The sequence below is a fragment of the Danio aesculapii genome, chromosome 20 (assembly GCF_903798145.1).
Source record: "Danio aesculapii chromosome 20, fDanAes4.1, whole genome shotgun sequence".
NCBI lineage: Eukaryota > Metazoa > Chordata > Actinopteri > Cypriniformes > Danionidae > Danio > Danio aesculapii.
Genome location: NC_079454.1, coordinates 33,038,491 through 33,056,510, shown reverse-complemented (window position 1 = coordinate 33,056,510; position 18,020 = coordinate 33,038,491). Strand labels below are relative to the sequence as shown.

Here is an 18,020-nt window from a genome sequence, read left to right as displayed (position 1 = left end):
GACACTGGACCATAAAATTTGCATTGGTATGTTTTTGGCAATAACCAAAACTACACTGTATTTATAGATTTTATAGATTTAAAAAATGATAACATTTTAGATTAAGAAAAGAGGTCATATCTTTCCTGTCTTTGCTTTATTGCACTGGCTTCCTATAAAACTCAGAGTTCATTTTAAAATCCTTCTTTTCAACTATAAAGCATTGCACAATTTTGCTCCAGTGTATATCAGTGAACTTATCAGGCCATATACAGCTTGTAGGCCGTTTAGGTCCCATGATCAGTTTCTTTTGTCTGTTCCTCTGTCTCGCTGCAAATCAAAAGGTGACCGAGCTCTGACCAAGGCTCTGGAACATATATATAACATATGAGCATATCCCTCTGTATAAACCTACAAATATACAGATATTAATAAAACTCTAATGCTTGGTCTTTGCATGTGCTGCTGAAGTGGAGTTTTATAGCTCAGTGCAGGAGAAAAACTCGTTCAGAGAAAACCGCCTTTAAGAATATGTTGAAATCTACAACCACAAATTAATTACGTGTAGCAAAAGAAACACCTAAAAGTGTGTGCTGGATATTTTCTTTCCATTAGACTGTAGAAACACTAGATGAAAAACCCAAAATCTCAAAATTGACATGCATGAAAAAAACGCCTGTGTTTCACCTTAAGAAAAATAGCAAGAATAATGGATGGAGTGTTTTTGAAGATATTTTCTGTGGGGAAAAAAGGAGGATAAGGTCTAGGTGTTGTTTTGCTTTGCTTTGTTTATTCATAGCCAGCTCTTGCTTTACCCAAGCCAATATATCATTTTCTCCAGCAGCCGAGAAAACATTGACTTTGTAATTTCTAATCAACATCCTCGGTCTCACAGGGAGCTTCCCTTGAACACTTATTACACTGGATTCCCCAGATGTATAGTCAAGCTACACTGAGCACTATGTTTGCTTCTGCCTCTTAATGATCGAATTAGCAGGATTCATTCCCTACCTCTTTTTTAAAGTCCCATATAGCATGTGCTCCAGAGATATTTTCATAGCCACGTTTTTTATTGCTCTCAGGACAGGAAAAACAACTTAAGCTCTTCAGTATTTCAGCTGTGTGTTTCAAGCAATGTCAGGAATCCAAATTAAATGTTTAAACGGCAGCGCTCTCCTTCCCTAGTGTCTCCTGTGTTCCCTTTCCCAATAATCCACAATGTGTTTTCCTCCAAACACTCCTTCTCTTCTATCTGAAACAGATTCTACTAAGTGCATTCGAGAGAAGATAAAAATATTCGAATATATACAAGTATAATATACAGTGCATCCGGAAAGTATTCAAAGTGCTTCACTTTTTCCACATTTTTTTATAGTACAGCCTTATTCCAAAATGGATTAAATTAATTTATTTCCTCAAAATTCTACACACAATACCCCATAATGACAATGTGAAAAAAAGATTTTTTGAAACTGTTGCAAATTTATTAAAAATAAAAAAGCTGAAAAATCACGTCAAAGAGCAAATCCATCAATGCGCAGCTCCACAAGTCCTGAACCATGCAAGCCAGTGGTGACAGTGATGAGGAAAAAGCTTCATCATTTGGCGAAAGTGAAGGATAAAAAACCTAGAGGAAAAAAAAAGTAGTTCATATACATAGGAGCCATGTACAATATAGGAATGCAAGTCTGGGTGGGTTTCTTTTGCAGATGGAGAAAAGCTTACAAAATGATTTTATGTTTGTTTTTTTGCAGAAACTTTGTATTTTGACAACTTTGGACTTTCAAACATTAAAACAAAAATATAAAACAGCTACCCATATAGAGAGTGTCCTTTGTTTAATTAAATCAACTTCATTTATGATAATTTTTACCATGATTAACAGTTTTTAAGAAGACTGTGTATATGGATAACCTCTCAGTATATCACTAATGAAATATAGCACATGCATTATCAATATTATAAGGTTGTTTAGAAGTATTATGCACCATAATAGTGATTTCTAGTGTAGTTTTGTAAATATAAATGTGCTACATTATAAACGACATGCTATTCCTCTATATGTGTATTATATTTTGTAAAACCTTATAATTTAGGGTTTTTATGATTAAAATGATTGTAATTATGATTGTTCCTTCCTGTATTGTCTGCACAATTTATTTTTTATGTAAAGGGGAAAGTCTTAAAATAACTTCATGGTTTCTTACGGCTTTAAAAAAACATATTCATGATTAACTCTCTCATGATAAACTATGTAAATTTCTAATCCTGCTATTTATAGTTAGTAAGTAGTCGTTGGAACAATTAAAGTAAGGTATAAGATGGGATTAAGGGGTGTAGAATGTTGTCTTCTAAGATAAGACATTCAGTATAAAATTAACATCCAATTTACAAGGCAATAAGCAATTAGCTGAAGTGAGAATTGGTCCCCATGGTCATTCTGTGAGAATATTATCTTAATTTATTTATTTATTTTTATATAATCAGCTGTCATCATCTGAAAAGGAGAGCAATTATCAAATGTCTTACCAATGTGACAGTCATCAGATCATTCATTCATTCATTTTCTTTTCAGCTTAGTCCCTATATAAATCTGGGGTCGCCACAGAGAAATGAACCGCCAGCTTAAGCATATGTTTTACACAGCGGATGCCCTTCCAGCTGCAACCCATCACTGGGAACACACTCATTCACACACACACACTACGGTCAATTTTAGCATACCCAATTCACCTGTACCACATGTCTTTGGACTTGTGGGGGAAACCGGAGCACCCAGAGAAAACCCACGCAAACACGGGGAGAACATGCAAACTCCACACAAAAATGCCAACTGACCCAGCCGAGTGAGGCGAATGTGCTACCGACTGCGCCACCGCGTCGCCCGTCACCAGATCATTTTGGCAAAAAATGTTTACAGTTTTATTTACAGCAATATTCACAGTTTCTATACATTCATTTTCCTTTGGCTTAGTCTCTTTATTTATCAGGGGTTGCCACAACGGAATGAACCACCAACTTATCCAGCATATGTTTTACGCAGCGGATGCCCTTACAGCCACAATCCAGCACAGGGAAACACCCATAAACTCTCATATTCGTACACATACACTTCGGCCAATTTAGCTTATTCAGTTCACCTATAGTGCATGTCTTTGGACTGTGGGGGAAACCGGAGCACCCGGAGGAAACCCACGCAAACACAGAGAGAACATGCAAACTCCACACAGAAGCGCCAACTGACCCAGCCAGGGCCAGCTGTGTGAGGCGACAGTGCTAACCACTGAGCCACCGCGCCACCAGTTTCTAAACTGTAACAAAAAACTGATTGTGATTTTTACTGGATAAAGACTGTAAAATGCTTTGGTAAAAACTGGTGATTCGTAAGACACAGCAAAGGTTTCTTTAATACACTTTAAAGATCCTGACTTGTTGTAATTAAATAAAAGGTCAAAAATGGATTCATTTAAATATGGATTAGTGTAATTTAAATTTATCCAATACAAAATCACCCAATGTCGGGTTTGTCCATATTTGATATTTTTGTGAATAACTCTAATAAATGTAACCTATGAATAATGTAATTTTATCAAAATACTGTTAAGTGAGTGTGTGTACATATATTATGGTGATACAGTTATACACACATAATTCACTTCTGTACATAATTATAATTATAGCCTTTAGATGTGATTCTATACTGTTCATTTGGGAAGCATTTTCTGTCAGTATTTCCTGACTAAGTCTTTGTAATCACAATGCTTTGCTTGTTTGCTCAGTGATTAGTTAAAGATTTTCTTTCCCCTTTAAGGACCTGAGTTTTTGTGATAACATTTTTTGGTGACGTAGAGCGTGGTTGCTATGGAGCACCATGTCAGTTGTGATGCTGGTAAACAAAATCAACACACTAATTTAAATACTGAAGTGAAAAGTCTTTTTAATTGACCATTTCCACAATAAAGGTTGTTTTCAATCACGTGGTTCGCGCGGAATTCAGATGGATGGCAAGAAGTAAATAAATGAATGGGAGACATAGAGGAAAGTCTGTATTTTTGTGATTTATTTCAATAGAGATATAAACAAAAAATAACCACATATGCTGGGCATGATCCTTACGTAATGAAAAGGGCAGAGTTTTCTACTGAAATAAAATATGTTTGCCTGTCATCGATGTGGTACATACTGTATAATTACGACACATGAAAAAACACTATAGTAAATACTATAGTGTTTGGAAGCAAACTATACACAATTACTCGAATTAAACTGTCATAGTAATTATATTGTTGCTGTGGTACAACACAACTGTAGTAATAAACAAATTATTCAATAGGCTTCGGCTTTGTACAATAGAATCACAGTGCACCACAGTTTACACTAACGTTACAGTATTTATTACAGTTTATCAGTTTACTATGCTGCAGTATTCTGTAGTATTCAATAACAAAGGGTTGTCCACATAATACACTTAACTATGTGGTTCAAAAACCTGTCTGTTATAAATTACTATAGTACTATAGTATCCCCATGCGGATATCTTCCAGACATCACAAAATAACAGATGAAAGCATACAAAAGTGTGGACGCACAGTCTACATTATTACTTATTATTGTTTTTGTAAGGGGGTAAAAGTGCTCCACTATAATAATAGTTTTGTCGCAAGGGTTGCATTTCTTTTTTGTTCTGTCGATGAACTTACCATCAACAAACGATGTTCCTGTTATGGTTGTTTATTCTGCCGAAACGCCAGTAAAGACTTGGATTAGTTCAAAATAAGACGGAGATTTCATTGCAGCGATAACATGGTAGGGTATGTTATTTATATTCTCCTGGATTTGGTATAAGTGTAGTGGTGTATAAATCAGATTTTTATATGGCATATTAACATATTTAAACACATTGCTAGGCCTGTAAATAATCTTTATTGGTACTGTCAAACGAATTACTGCATTCAAAAAAGTTTGTACACATTGATGTATTAAATAAATATTTATGACATGCCGCCTTTTCCTCTGTTTTTCAGACAGTTTCACGAGCTTTCCCCTATTTATGAGCTAAAACTTTTGGAAGTCTATAAAAGCTGTTCGGCATTTCTTATTTTGGCCGATTTAAACAATTATAAACAACATAAAACAGAAATATTTTGATGTTCTGATAGTGATTACTATGTAGAAGAATCAGAATTTTGCGCGTTATAACTGACGTCATGTGAAAACAACCTATATACAGTACTATGTGTGTGTATATATTTGTTTTTATAAGTAACTTGCAAAAAAATCGAACTGAAAAAGGAGGTCTGTTTCATAGTATGACCCATCTGCCATTTCTAATGATGACTTGAAGTGCTCGTCCTCATTTTATCTGATCTTGATGATAAGTACTTTTAAATAAAGCATTGCATCCTTGGGATCCTCAGTCCCGGCCTCACCTCTGCACATGTGCCATCCTTTGTGGTTTCATGTTCTAAACTTGCCATATGACTTTCGCACCATTCTTCACCACGTTTGCATTTAAGTGGGTCATTTACTCCAAGGTGTGCTTGAACTCTCCAAATAGATTTTCTTCTAGGGTTATTTTCTCTTCAAGTAATGTGGAGAATTAGATTCAGCATTCTTCAGCACACGCAGTACTGCATGATTGCCTGTGACCTCTTTGTAGAAGTTATCATCTGCGGATATTGCGGTTTTGTCAGAGAACCGCTCTCGTAAAGCCCCACAGAGGCTAATTCTCAGGAAACATCTCTTTCTCATTAACCCTCCATTTTGAACGCATTAAAAGATTTATTAGTCATGAAGTCGAATACAGAGTGAGGAAAAGAGACTTTAGCATGTTTTCCAAATATCTGTGTATGGGAAGTTCCCATATTTGACTTTAAAATACACTCATTAGATTAATAGATGGGATAGCTCTGACATAAGAGAAAAATAGAATGTTTTAATAAGATTTTGACAAAAAAATAGGCCGAAAAATGAAACTAGCTGGATTGAATGATCATTAACATTACAGCCTATGAAAATCTGCAGATATAAAGCTGTTTAAGTTGACCTGTCAGCCTTTTACAGACTCTCTCAGGTCACTTTTAAGTCTTTAAGGTTCAAACAGCTACAGCGAAACTACATTAGAGTGAGGCAAGCCTGCAGGCATCCCAGCAGCCCTGTCATTGGAGCCGAATTACATTGCATCCCACAGGACCTCCAGCACATCTGTTTGTGCTCTGACTGCTGTTGTAATGTTTAAGAGGTTGATTCTACACTGTTTACTTCATGTCACCACGCAGGTTTTCAAGTTTTGTCCCATGTGAATATAAAGGATCTTAAAAAGAGGCTGACTTTGAAAGGTTTTGAGTATGAATGGGCTGATTTGGGCAGTTTAGGAGGGGAAAAATGACATGCACAAATGGTGAGATGACATGGCAAAGGCTTGTGTTATGTGAATGCCAAAGCTGCATTTTCAGCAGTCATTTCTCCACATTAAATCTGCATTTATTCAGATACATCTGAAAAATCACTTTTTGTTTAAAATACCGCCCACACTTTTTTCCCCAAAAGTTTTTCCATCATACTGTGTATCCAAAAACACGATAAAGCTTCACTGAGACACCATCAAAGCTCTCACACTGTTCTTCTGGCATTTTAGTACAACACCATCTTACCACTGGATACATTTTCTGCCCTCTTTGCATGAATGAAGCGCTGAGTGATAAAATCTGTATCAATATTTATTGACACCATTGTCAATAATGATAAAAAAGGTTTGGTATGAAGTTTCGGTATGAAGCGCTATAGTTTTATTAAAATGTGGCTGCTGAGCGCGCCTTGCAGGAATGCCAATAAGCTTAGGGTGTAAGTTTGTCATTTCCAATGGAGGCACATCACTTGCATGACGTGCACATGGTGTGCAAGCGGCGCATACGAGATGCATGAGAATTTTTCAGGTACACCTGGTTGAAATACTGCATACTGTATGTACACACACACACAAACACACACACAAACAAACACAAAAAGTAGTTAAATCTGAACAAAGTGCCTTTTTCGAGCAAAAGTCAGTATTGTAGTGTGACCCTTTTTGACACTAAGCACATCTTTAACACTTTTAAGATAATTGTTAAACGCTGCCTCTAGGCATGGGCTGGTATAAGATTCTGATGGTATGATAACCTTGAATAAAAATATCACGGTTTCACTGTATTGTGATTACTGCTCTAAAATATGTTCTTTTTAAATGTCTGAGAAAACTCAGCAACTTTTTTTCTCCCATTAAATAGATTATATTTTAATACACATTTATAATATTTTGGAACAGTAAACATGTCAGGCTAAAATAAATCATGGACTTCTGCTATCTTAATTAATTATAAAAACACATTTCTTTACAACCTAAAAAGGTATCTTTGGATATCTTTCTCTTCTGTGAATTTACCGTATATATGCCACTACACTGTTCAGGTCTATAGTGGGTCTATAGGGTGTTGGTGTACGAGTGACTTCTTATTCAGATGTTTGCTGAATTGTGGGGTGACCAGTAGGTTTTGATGCGCCTTTGCTGCTGGAGGTACTGTTCCCACAAATAGATAAAATTAAATAGTCTTTAACAACATCTTGCATATACCTTGAAACAGCATAAACACAAAAAAAGTGTTTTAAAACCGTGACTTTTTTCCAAACCTTGAAAGCAATTATCGTCCCATATTCAGGTCTGGACTGTTTTTGGAGCTGTTTGTCTTTCCAAGTTTACTGCAGTCGTCATCATTATCATGCTAGAAATTAAATTATTACCAATCAGACGCTTTCCAAAATGGATGCTTAAATTACAACCAGTCTGTATTCTTGGCACTCACAATCCCATCAGTTCAGACAATGTTGCCAACATCACTGGCAGAAATGCAGCCCCAAACCAGGACAGAGCCTATTCACATATTGTCTATGATTGCACCAAAACAAATCAAATACTAACCTGTACGTTTTGGCTATGTTCTTATGGAGAAAGGAATTATTATATATGGCCTTAATAGTATTGCTATATGTGTGTGTATCGGTATGTGTATGTGCATTTGAAATATGTTCTATAGTTATGCTGCTTAATGTTTCTGTGGAAAAAACTGTATTTCAGAATTCTTGAACACGTCTGTGCTCAAACTGCTGTTGAGTGGTTTGAAGAGGTTGATTCTACAAAGTTTACAATGCCAGTTTTCAAGTTTGATCCCCTGTGAATTAAAAAAATCTTATAAAGAGTGAAAGGTGTGGATATAAATGGACTGGATTGCAGTGTATAGTCTGAAAAAAAATCCATGCGCATATCATGTGCATAGAGGACATGACAAAGGTTTTGAATGCGTGGATGTGAATATGAGAAGGAAAGAGAGTGAGAGAGTATTAGTGGCAGATGAAAGCTGGTGTGGGGCGTGCGAGAGCAGGCGTGATGGGGGGCTCCCGGCACCACTGCAGCTTGTGAAACACAGAGCCAGGCTGCTGCTAACTGGAGCGCCATGAATTAGTAAAGGCTTCTGGATGAGTTCTAATGGCCCTCAGCCTAAGCCTGCACTGTCTTACTCAGTCCTCTAGAGAGGATCGAGCAACAGTCAACCAGAGCAAACAAGCACAATATATTGGATTTGAATGAGTAATGAGAGAAGGTGGAATATAGGAATAGAGGATCTAGTCGGTGAGAGTCGCACAAAATGTTTTTTTTCTTCTATCTACTGTTTATGCATTTTGTCACATACAGTTGAAGTCAGAATTGTATTATTCTCCTGTATATTTTTCCCCAATTTCTGGGATTTTTTGCAACACATTTCTAAACACGATAGTTTTAATACAAATTTCTAATAACTGATTTATTTTATCTTTGCCATGATGACAGAATATTTTACTAGATATTTTTCAAGATATTAGTATTCAGCTTAAAGTGCAATTCAAAGGCTTAACTAGATTAATTAGGTTAATTAGGTAAGTTAGGGTTATTAGACAAGTCATTATATGTAGACAATCAAAAAAATATTGCTTTAGGGGGCTAATAATGTTATCACCAGCGATTGAGCAGCTGCAGATGGACTACAAATCTGGCATTACATGGACTACAATTTCCAGTCATGCAGCGCTCACACGCACCTGTTCGAGATTCCACTGATTGCACACACTAACAGTCAGAGGATCATTATGGACTGATTACAAGGACTATATACACAGCACACACGCACACACGCTTCATTGCTGAGTCTTGTTTTACTGATTGTGAACATTATGACGCATTTTCCTTGCCTTGTCTTCCGTGTTTGAATCTTGCTTTGTTTTGTTTGTTTTACGTTGTCTGCTGCGTCCCTTCTGACCACTCGCCTGATATTTGACTATGACTCTGAATTGCCTGTATACATCTGTTTTCCCCATGTGTTTGTCTGTCGCTTGCCTGACCATTCTCTGTGTGATAAACCCTGTATTTGGATCCGCACCTCTGTTGTCAGCATCCACTTTACATTACAATTGACCTTTATATATATATATATATATATATATATATATATATATATACAAAATTTAAACTGCTTTTATTGTAACCAATAAAACAATAAGAATAAAACAAATCAGACTTTCTCCAGGAAAAAAAGATATTATAGGAAATACTGTGAAAAAAGAAAAATAAATTCACAGGAGGGCTAATACTCTTGACTTCAACTGTATAATGCAGTTATTTACATCATTAGTTTTATTGTGTTTTTAGCATGCAACAACATCCACAATGCAAGCTGTGATGTTTGCTTATTTATTAAGTGATTCATATAAACTGGTTCTTTTTATTAAGATGTTAGAGAAGATTCACTAAACAGCACTGAAATTGCAGCCCTAAACTACATCTGCTCTAATCCAGATACAGTGTTTTCATTTTCTGTAAACACAAGCGTTTTCCAAAATTTGCTCGTTGACTCTAAAATGCTTTTAAAATGCTTAGATCGATGTGCCATGCATGAGTAAAACTGTCCACCACCAAACAGCAACTGCGAAAAGACATTCGGTCTCCATTGAAGAAATTGAATCTGAAGTATGTACAAGCTGACATTAAACTTTAACAATGCTATCAAACTGGAGAGCAGCTAAACCGATGGCAGTACACCGTCATCCACCATCTTGCTTTAGGCTGGATGGGTCACATGATTACTTCAGATGACTAAAAGTGTGTCATCGCTTCTAAACGCCCCCATTTTCATAGTCTGCACTATGGGAAAACGGTGTAGAGAAAAGATGCATTTATTGTAGATACAATATAAAGGATTCAGCATAATGTATAATGGATTTATATTTTCCATTCCAGAAAGAAAATGCATATAGAGAGCAGAATATATATATATATACATTTTTTTTTTTTTTTTTTCAAAAAACAAGTAATGTATGCCCTCAAATATTTTTATTTCAATGTTATGTATTGTATTGTATTGTATTTTCTTTCTCTTAACAATTACACTTTTTATGATTTGTTCTTTCCAAAGCTACTTTTATTTTGAAAAAGAAATTGTGAGAGAGATTTTTATCAATTGCTCAATCATTCTTGTTTGTCATCAAACTTCACAATTCTGGCTTAAGTGTCAAATTATCCATCAGAAATCATTCTAATATGTTAAAAATGGTTGGCTTATATTTGTGGGGGATACGTTTTTCAGCTATCTTAAGAAAGTGAAAAAGTGAAGTTTCACATTTCACTAATTTCAAGAGGAGCATGTGATATGATTAATCGCGGCTGGTCTCCCATCCATAATCATTAGTAAGCCAATCGGATTAATCCAAACTCACTATAAGTAGGCTGCCTACAATTGCTCCCTTATCTTCGTTTTCTGAATACCCCCCCCCCCCCCCCCCATCTTCCCCTTTTTCCTCTTTTACCATGGGGAGCTCTCGAGAACTACCTGATCTTGTACTCCCTTACATGCTTTTTGACCAGGCGGAACAGCGTGCCAAACTTGCTAATATTATCATGCAATATTTAAGTGTGAACTCTTAAAATTATGTAAAATATGTAAAATATTTTAATATTATAAATGTTGTTACTGTTTCTTAATTTAAGGCAACAAAAATCTACAGGAAAGGATAAAAATAAATCAGAGAAAATAAGAATAGATAAGTTATATCTACACTGTAAAACCCAACAGTCAACTTTATCAAATGAAATGAGTGTAGTTAACTCAAAATTGACTGAAAGTTAATTCTACTCATTTGAAAAGAGTTTTAAACTGTGTTGAAGGCATTGAGTTAATTAAATAACCCATTACTTCAACTTAAATGGAGTAAGTTCACAGTACTCATTAGGATTATTTTTTTTAACTCAAATGGTTTGTAGCAATCGGGTTCCTCAAATGGTTTGAGTTGTCTTACCTTATTGGGTTTTACAGTACTCAGTTGGTTTGAGTTCTCTTCATTTATTGGGTTTTACTGTGCTCAAATTGCTTCATTTACTCAAGTGGATTAAGTTCACAGCACTCATTAGGATTATTTTTGAACTTTAATGATTTGTTGCAATCCGTTTCTCCAAATGGTTTGAGTTGTCTTAACTTATTGAGTGTTACAGTACTCAGTTGGTTTGAGTTCTCTTCATTTATTGGGTTTTACTGTGCTCATATTGCTTTGTTTACTCAAGTAGATTAAGTTCACAGTACTCATTAGGATTATTTTTTGAACTTAAATAGTTTGTTGCAATCGGTTTCCTGAAATGATTTCAGTTACCTTAACTTTTTGGGTTTTACAGTGTATAATATAGTATATGTATCTATAATATACAGTGCTTTCCACACATAGACTTTACTTACTGGTATATTAAAGGCTGCCCAAGTATATTTGGTGACAATTTTTAAAATAATTTCTATTATAATCATCCTTTTACAAATTACCTCTCATTTACCCGTTTCGTTGGCTACTGCTGGTACTGTTTGGGTGAGAACTCTCACGCGCTCTGCAGACTCACATAGCTTTTTTGCCACTTAAAAATGCATCCGGACAGGGTTTCTAAATCTCCGGTATTTGGCTTTACTTTCGAAAGTTGTCATTAATTGTGTGCATTTTTATATTACCTTTTTATTTAAACCTACTTCGCTTGGCTTCATAGCTGACTGCGCGCAGAGCCGTGAGAGCGAGAGAAACATTGAATAATTAATTCTTTAATAAACAACTCAGAAAAACTTTGCTATAAATATTTGTACATCATTAGAAATGGTTAATCAACTAATTCGCTTATTTAATAATCTACAGTTATAATTATTATATATTTTAAAGATACTGTCTGTTTTTATTCCTTTTCTTCTGTCGTTTATTTCCAATTCTTGTTTATTTTTTCAATTTGATGATGTTAATATATTACATAGCCCATTTCATACATATCTAAAATGATTTGGCAATAATGTACAAAATGTCATGCCTATAAAGCAACCTGAACTTGAGAGAGACAGAGAATAAAATAGCAATAAAAAAAAAAACCAATTAAACAGTTAAAAAAAATCGCTTTTTTTTTTGTTTGCCACATGTAGTCGATCATTTATGTGCTGTGGGTAAGGTGTCTTTGAATCTGGCTACCACCGCAAATATAATTCAAAACTATGGGAAGCACTGCTATAATATAGTAAAAAATGAAATAAAAAAGTAAAAGAATCGAAAGCAAAAAAATTGAAACCGATGGGAAGATGAAGATGTTGAGATTAATCAAAGCAGAGAATTAGAGAAGGGATCATGCTGCAATGAAATCAAATCACTGCTGTCCTCCTACAGTATGTTCCATCAGTGCTCTAGTTAGCCAGGCTTCAGCCTCAGGACACTGCCAGATCTGCCTATCATAAGAGCACAGTGAGCCTCTACCTGAGCTTCACCTCATTCATTATTCATAGAGGTAATAAAAGTCTCTGTAGAGCTCTACTCTATCTAATCTCTGCCATTTTCCGCTCTACTGTGGGGTGCAAAGCTGTTTAGGGAGATGTATTTTAGGTCGAAGCCTCTAAAGGTAATTTTGTCTAATTCGCTCTATGATACCATGTGTGGTGAAAGGTACCGCTGGTGTGCGCGGAAGAAAGAAAGTTAGGCAAGCAGAAAATAATGGAGGAATGGATTCAGGGGATAACAAAACATAAGGAAAAACTGATGACTGTGTGAAATATGTGACTGGAGGATGAAGAGTGAAGGACCGTGATTCTGCAGTGAAAATGCTTCTCTATATATGGTCACCTTGGAATTATAAGGTTTTATCTGACAGTTTTGTCAACATCGAGTATATTCATTCGTATATTTTTACTCTGTGACAACTTGTTTGCATTATGAAATGTTATTTTAGATTTTTGTATTTTTTTTTTTTTTGGAAAAGTAAAATTTTTTGAAAAGTTCCACATAGCAAAATTTCTCTGGCCCAGCTCTGGCCCACATGCCCACATGTGACATCCAGTGGCTACTTCCCAAATAGCAACAGAGTGTCGCCTCTTGGTGATTCTACGCTCTTTGATATGGGTGTGCAATTTTTAACATCTGGGCCAAATACTACATTTACATCTGGCCCAAATCTTGTGTGCCGCTTTAAAGATGGTGCCACCTCTGCCAAACCCGGGCCATGTGTGGCCCACATGCTGTGTGCCAGTTTAGTGGTTAGTACTCGGTTTCATTTGCGTTGTGTAAAATAAAGTCAACACCAAATCAGATCTGACACCAAACCACACCTTGGACGGATCACGAATAATAATCAACTCTCGAATCAAATCACTCTCTTGGCTAGGTGAATAATAATGACCTATCCGGAACTAGTTTATAACATGCCACCAGTCAATGAACAGAGGGGGGTTCATTTAGAAATAAAGGGCCATGTACATAAAAGAAAAGCAAGTGGAAGCGTTTTTATAACCTGTTACTCCAGTGCCGGATGAATGCATCCTGTGCCAGCTTTATGCCAAATCTGGGCCAGAATTCTTTGCTACCTGGGGTTCTACTTTGAATGTACACGAGAGGCATTGATCCGGTCAGGATCATATCGGGGTGATAATGAGTGCAATTAAATCCATATTTAAATGATTAATTGGGTTCACTCAAAAATGACTATTCTATCGTTATTTTCTCACCCTTTACTTATTTCAAATTTCACTGTTTGACTTACTTCTGTTCAAAAGAACATATTTTAAAGCTGAAAACCTGAAGCCATCGATATTCAGTAGTATTTGTTTTTCATCTTTCTACAAAACATCTTCATTTGTGCTCAACAGAATTCAGAAACTCATAAAGGTTTGGGTGAGTAAATAATGAGTTATTTTTCATTTTTTGGGTGAACTATCCCTTTAAGCTAGGGGTGTCAAACTTACTGGAGGGCCACATCTCTCCACAGTTGAGCTTTAATCCTAATTTGACACACCTGATCAAACTAATTGAGTCTTTCAGACTTGTTTGAAATCTACAAATAAAGCTGCAGTCACACTAGAGTTTGAGCTTGCAAAATTCTGTCGTACGGTGCTGCGAAAAGGGGCGGGATTAAACAAGATGATTAGACATTTAAAAAAGCGATTGGTCCATAATTAAAATTTCTGTCCAGAGAGGTCATGTTTTGATCCTCGATTGGTCTCACACAGTCAAGTGATGCGATTTCATGGGTCAGAGTTCACAAAGCTTGAACTTTGCAACGCAGCGAACTGCGAAACTTGTCTCTGCAGGGCTCTGCAGAGTTTTACACCCCTGCTTTAACAGTATTGGAGTGCGGTGTTAAAATGTGATTGAAATGAAATTACAATATTACAGTATGTGCTTTCCATCTAAACCAAATGAAATTTAAACTGATGGTTCCTGCAAAAATAATTACGCACATATTTCAAAAATCCCCGTTTACAAATTTGTGTAGAATTATTATATATCAATATATAGAATACTTTTAGGGTCTGACATGTTCCACCATTTTATCTTTTATGATTTGAAATGTGTAAAACATATGCCAGAGTAGTTGGTGGTTCATTCCGCTGTGGTGACCCCTGAATAATGAATTGATTTCTGAACAATGAATAAATCATGGGCTAAACATTACCATGAAAATCTTATTAAAGGCATAAACACATTAAGGGTGTTTATTTGCTGAAATTCGTATTCAAAATCTGTTTTATTTATATTGTGCAACGTATGTTTGTAAAGTCTTTATGCATAGTAGATATATTGAAAGGGGGAAAAACAATACTACAATAATGAATAAATCATGGACTAAGCTGAAGTAAAATGATTTGGAATGCAAAAATTTTAAAGCTCAATATTTCAAAACTCTTGTGTTTAAATTGTGTAAACTCTTTTGTTTAAATATTTTATACATTTACAAAATCTCAAAATGTTCAACACAGAAATGGTTTGTTGCCCGCTGGTGAATTTTATTTCAATAAAATAATATGAAAGCCGTGTTTATACAGAGGATATTTAAGACACAGATTCTTCATCCTTTGGCATGTTATGTTTTCTCTCTCTCTCCTTTTGAAGTGATGGCTGGGCAGATCGTGATGAGGTGGTAGACGGATACGAGCAGGAAGCAGATGGTGGGATTACAATGAAGTTACAAACGGAAGAAGTGCAGTCATTTAATGACTACTTTCTGAAGCTGCGTTTGGACACCAACAAAAGGAACCCATGGTTTGCAGAGTTCTGGCAGTACCGTTTCCAATGCAGAATCCCCGGTCATCCTCAGGAGAACCATAACTACCAGAAAATCTGCACAGGTAAACAAAGAACCAAAAGTCACTCAAATGAGGCTGGTGTGAATATGGTAGACATCAGTAACAGTTTTAAATGAGCCTTTAAAGAGGTCATGAACTGCCTTTTTAAAATATGTTCTAATGTTCTTTGAGGTCCACAATTATTTCAAAATATCAAAAACATCATTATTTAGAAGCAATGGGCTATTTTGTGTCCTGTTTTCACATTACACATTTACACTCGGTTTCAAGGGGCAAAGGGAAGGCATAGACATAGGGGTATGAAATAGAATTGTGATTGGACCTTAGTTAATGCAATAAGTATGTCATATAAGGACTTAGTAATCAGAAAGGGGTAATATGTGGTAAAAAAATACATATGAGCAATTTTAATTTTGGTTTTAGCCTAATTTTTTAACTTGTTTGACTGTAAATAATAGGATCAAACATGAATGTTGTCAAGATTTTTGCCTTGAATATCCTGGTTTAGTTTGGCCAAACACCTTTTGCTCCTCAGACTGTTTGCTCTCTCGTCGATAATGTGAAGAATTCCTTTCGGTTCGCTGCTGTTCAAAAAGAGTGACGTCGGTGCTAAACTTGGGTTCAGAGTGGTTGTAGCCTAATCAGAACATTGAATAGCCCTGTTTTAGTCACCCATAAGGGTGATCAGATGTCCCAATTTTCCCAGGACAGTCCCTTATTTCGGCACTACCACAAGAACAGTCCAGTCAAAGGTAGGCTAACCAAGCTCATCGTAGAACAAAAAATAAAATTCAAACAGTCTTCATCATTGATACACTTGTACATGTAGTACCAGAATCTGGGATAGACGGAATCATGCTGAATGGACTCATAACTGAAGCGCTGTCTTGGCACCCTCACAATCCTTCCATCACACAATATAACTGAGACAGTGCACGAACAAATCAAATAGCCTACACAAGCAATTATCTAAAACCCATCGTTGCGGAGTACCTATCTCAAGTAAATACATGATTATGCTTTACAGTAAGTCTAACTGAACCAGTTAGAAAGCAAACTTTTTTTTTTCAAGAATGTTCAAAATTGTTCCTAATATTGGACTAACAAAAACGTTTTGATTACCTAAATTTACAGGATTTTTTAATAGCACAATGATCTGTTAAAAAATCAAGGGAATTGGATTAATCAGTTCTTGACCCCTTTAATACAGTGTTATACAATTATTTCATTCTCATAATTTACAATGCCCAGCATATATAAGTAGACCCCTCACAAATCTATCTTTTCAATTGATATTTTTAATAGGAACTTACGATAATAGTCCAAAAACTAGTATACCCAAATTTATATGTTAGAAAAGTATTAAATACATATTTAAGAGGAAAAATCAAGAGAAGCAAAAAAAAGTAATAATAATAAAGAAATATTGTAGGTTGTAATTTATTTATTTATTTTTTCAATATTTTGCTTGAATTTTATTGTATTATCTTTCAACTTCTATATATGTTTGGTGACTAAAATATTATTTGAATAAATATATCTGTTTAATAAATCTGTTTTGTTTAAATGCACCAAAAATACATTGCCTATATTCACAGAGAAATGGTTAAAAATATTTCTTTTCAAAATGAGCTGTACTCAATTATGCTGAGCACTGTATGAAGTAAGAAATTACTTTTTAGGAAATTACATTTTTCTGCATGACTTATGATAACTGTATATTTCCCTCCATTTTTTTTCCATGTAATTGTCTTCTGGTCGGCATTTTTAAAAGGTGATATAGGTAAACAGAGTTGTGCCCCTTTATCTTTCGTGCTTCCAAAACAATGTCTATGTCTTGCACAATTTTCACAATTTTCTTTTTTTGCTTCGATAGTAAACACTTTTAGACAGTGCTTGAGAGAAAACTAAATGCTGCTTCTGCCATTTTTTATTTCTACTAATTGTATTTTTTTGTATTAAAATACCCAAAGACTAATAACAAAATGTAGTGTAATTTTCACGTTTTCATGTTACTTTTGACGTATTTTAATAATCAGGTTTTAACTTAATTCTTTAATTTATAGAAAGTTTAAAGCTTAATACTTTTAGTCAATTTGAATCATGTAAGTTGAGATGGTTAGAAAAGTAACTAAAAGAAATTGAGGCCGCAAGATTTTTTTACATTACAGTGTACAGCCTAAATGTATTTGGATAGTTTTGGTTTGTTTTACTAACAAGTGCCAAGAGCTTATAGTTTGCTATTGTTCTCCTCTTCTGAAAGAGCATCATGGTGGTAAGTGAGAGTTGATGAGAGTCATTATGATGTTATGATACCTGCACCGAAGCAGCACTTCACTATGGCAACAGACAGCACAATAGGCTGGACTGTGTTGGGCTTCTTTGATTGAC

At 35.3% G+C, this 18,020-nt stretch overlaps 1 protein-coding gene across 2 annotated transcripts in view; it reads left to right on the top strand.

The window, feature by feature from the left end:
* Nucleotides 1–18,020, top strand: part of grm1a (glutamate receptor, metabotropic 1a) — a 53,410-nt gene that overhangs the window by 19,666 nt on the left and 15,724 nt on the right. For both annotated transcript variants that reach the window (XM_056481035.1, XM_056481036.1), the window contains exon 4: nt 15,436–15,671. In XM_056481035.1, the coding sequence (XP_056337010.1) occupies nt 15,436–15,671 (236 nt within the window). The remainder of the gene's footprint in view (nt 1–15,435; nt 15,672–18,020) is intronic.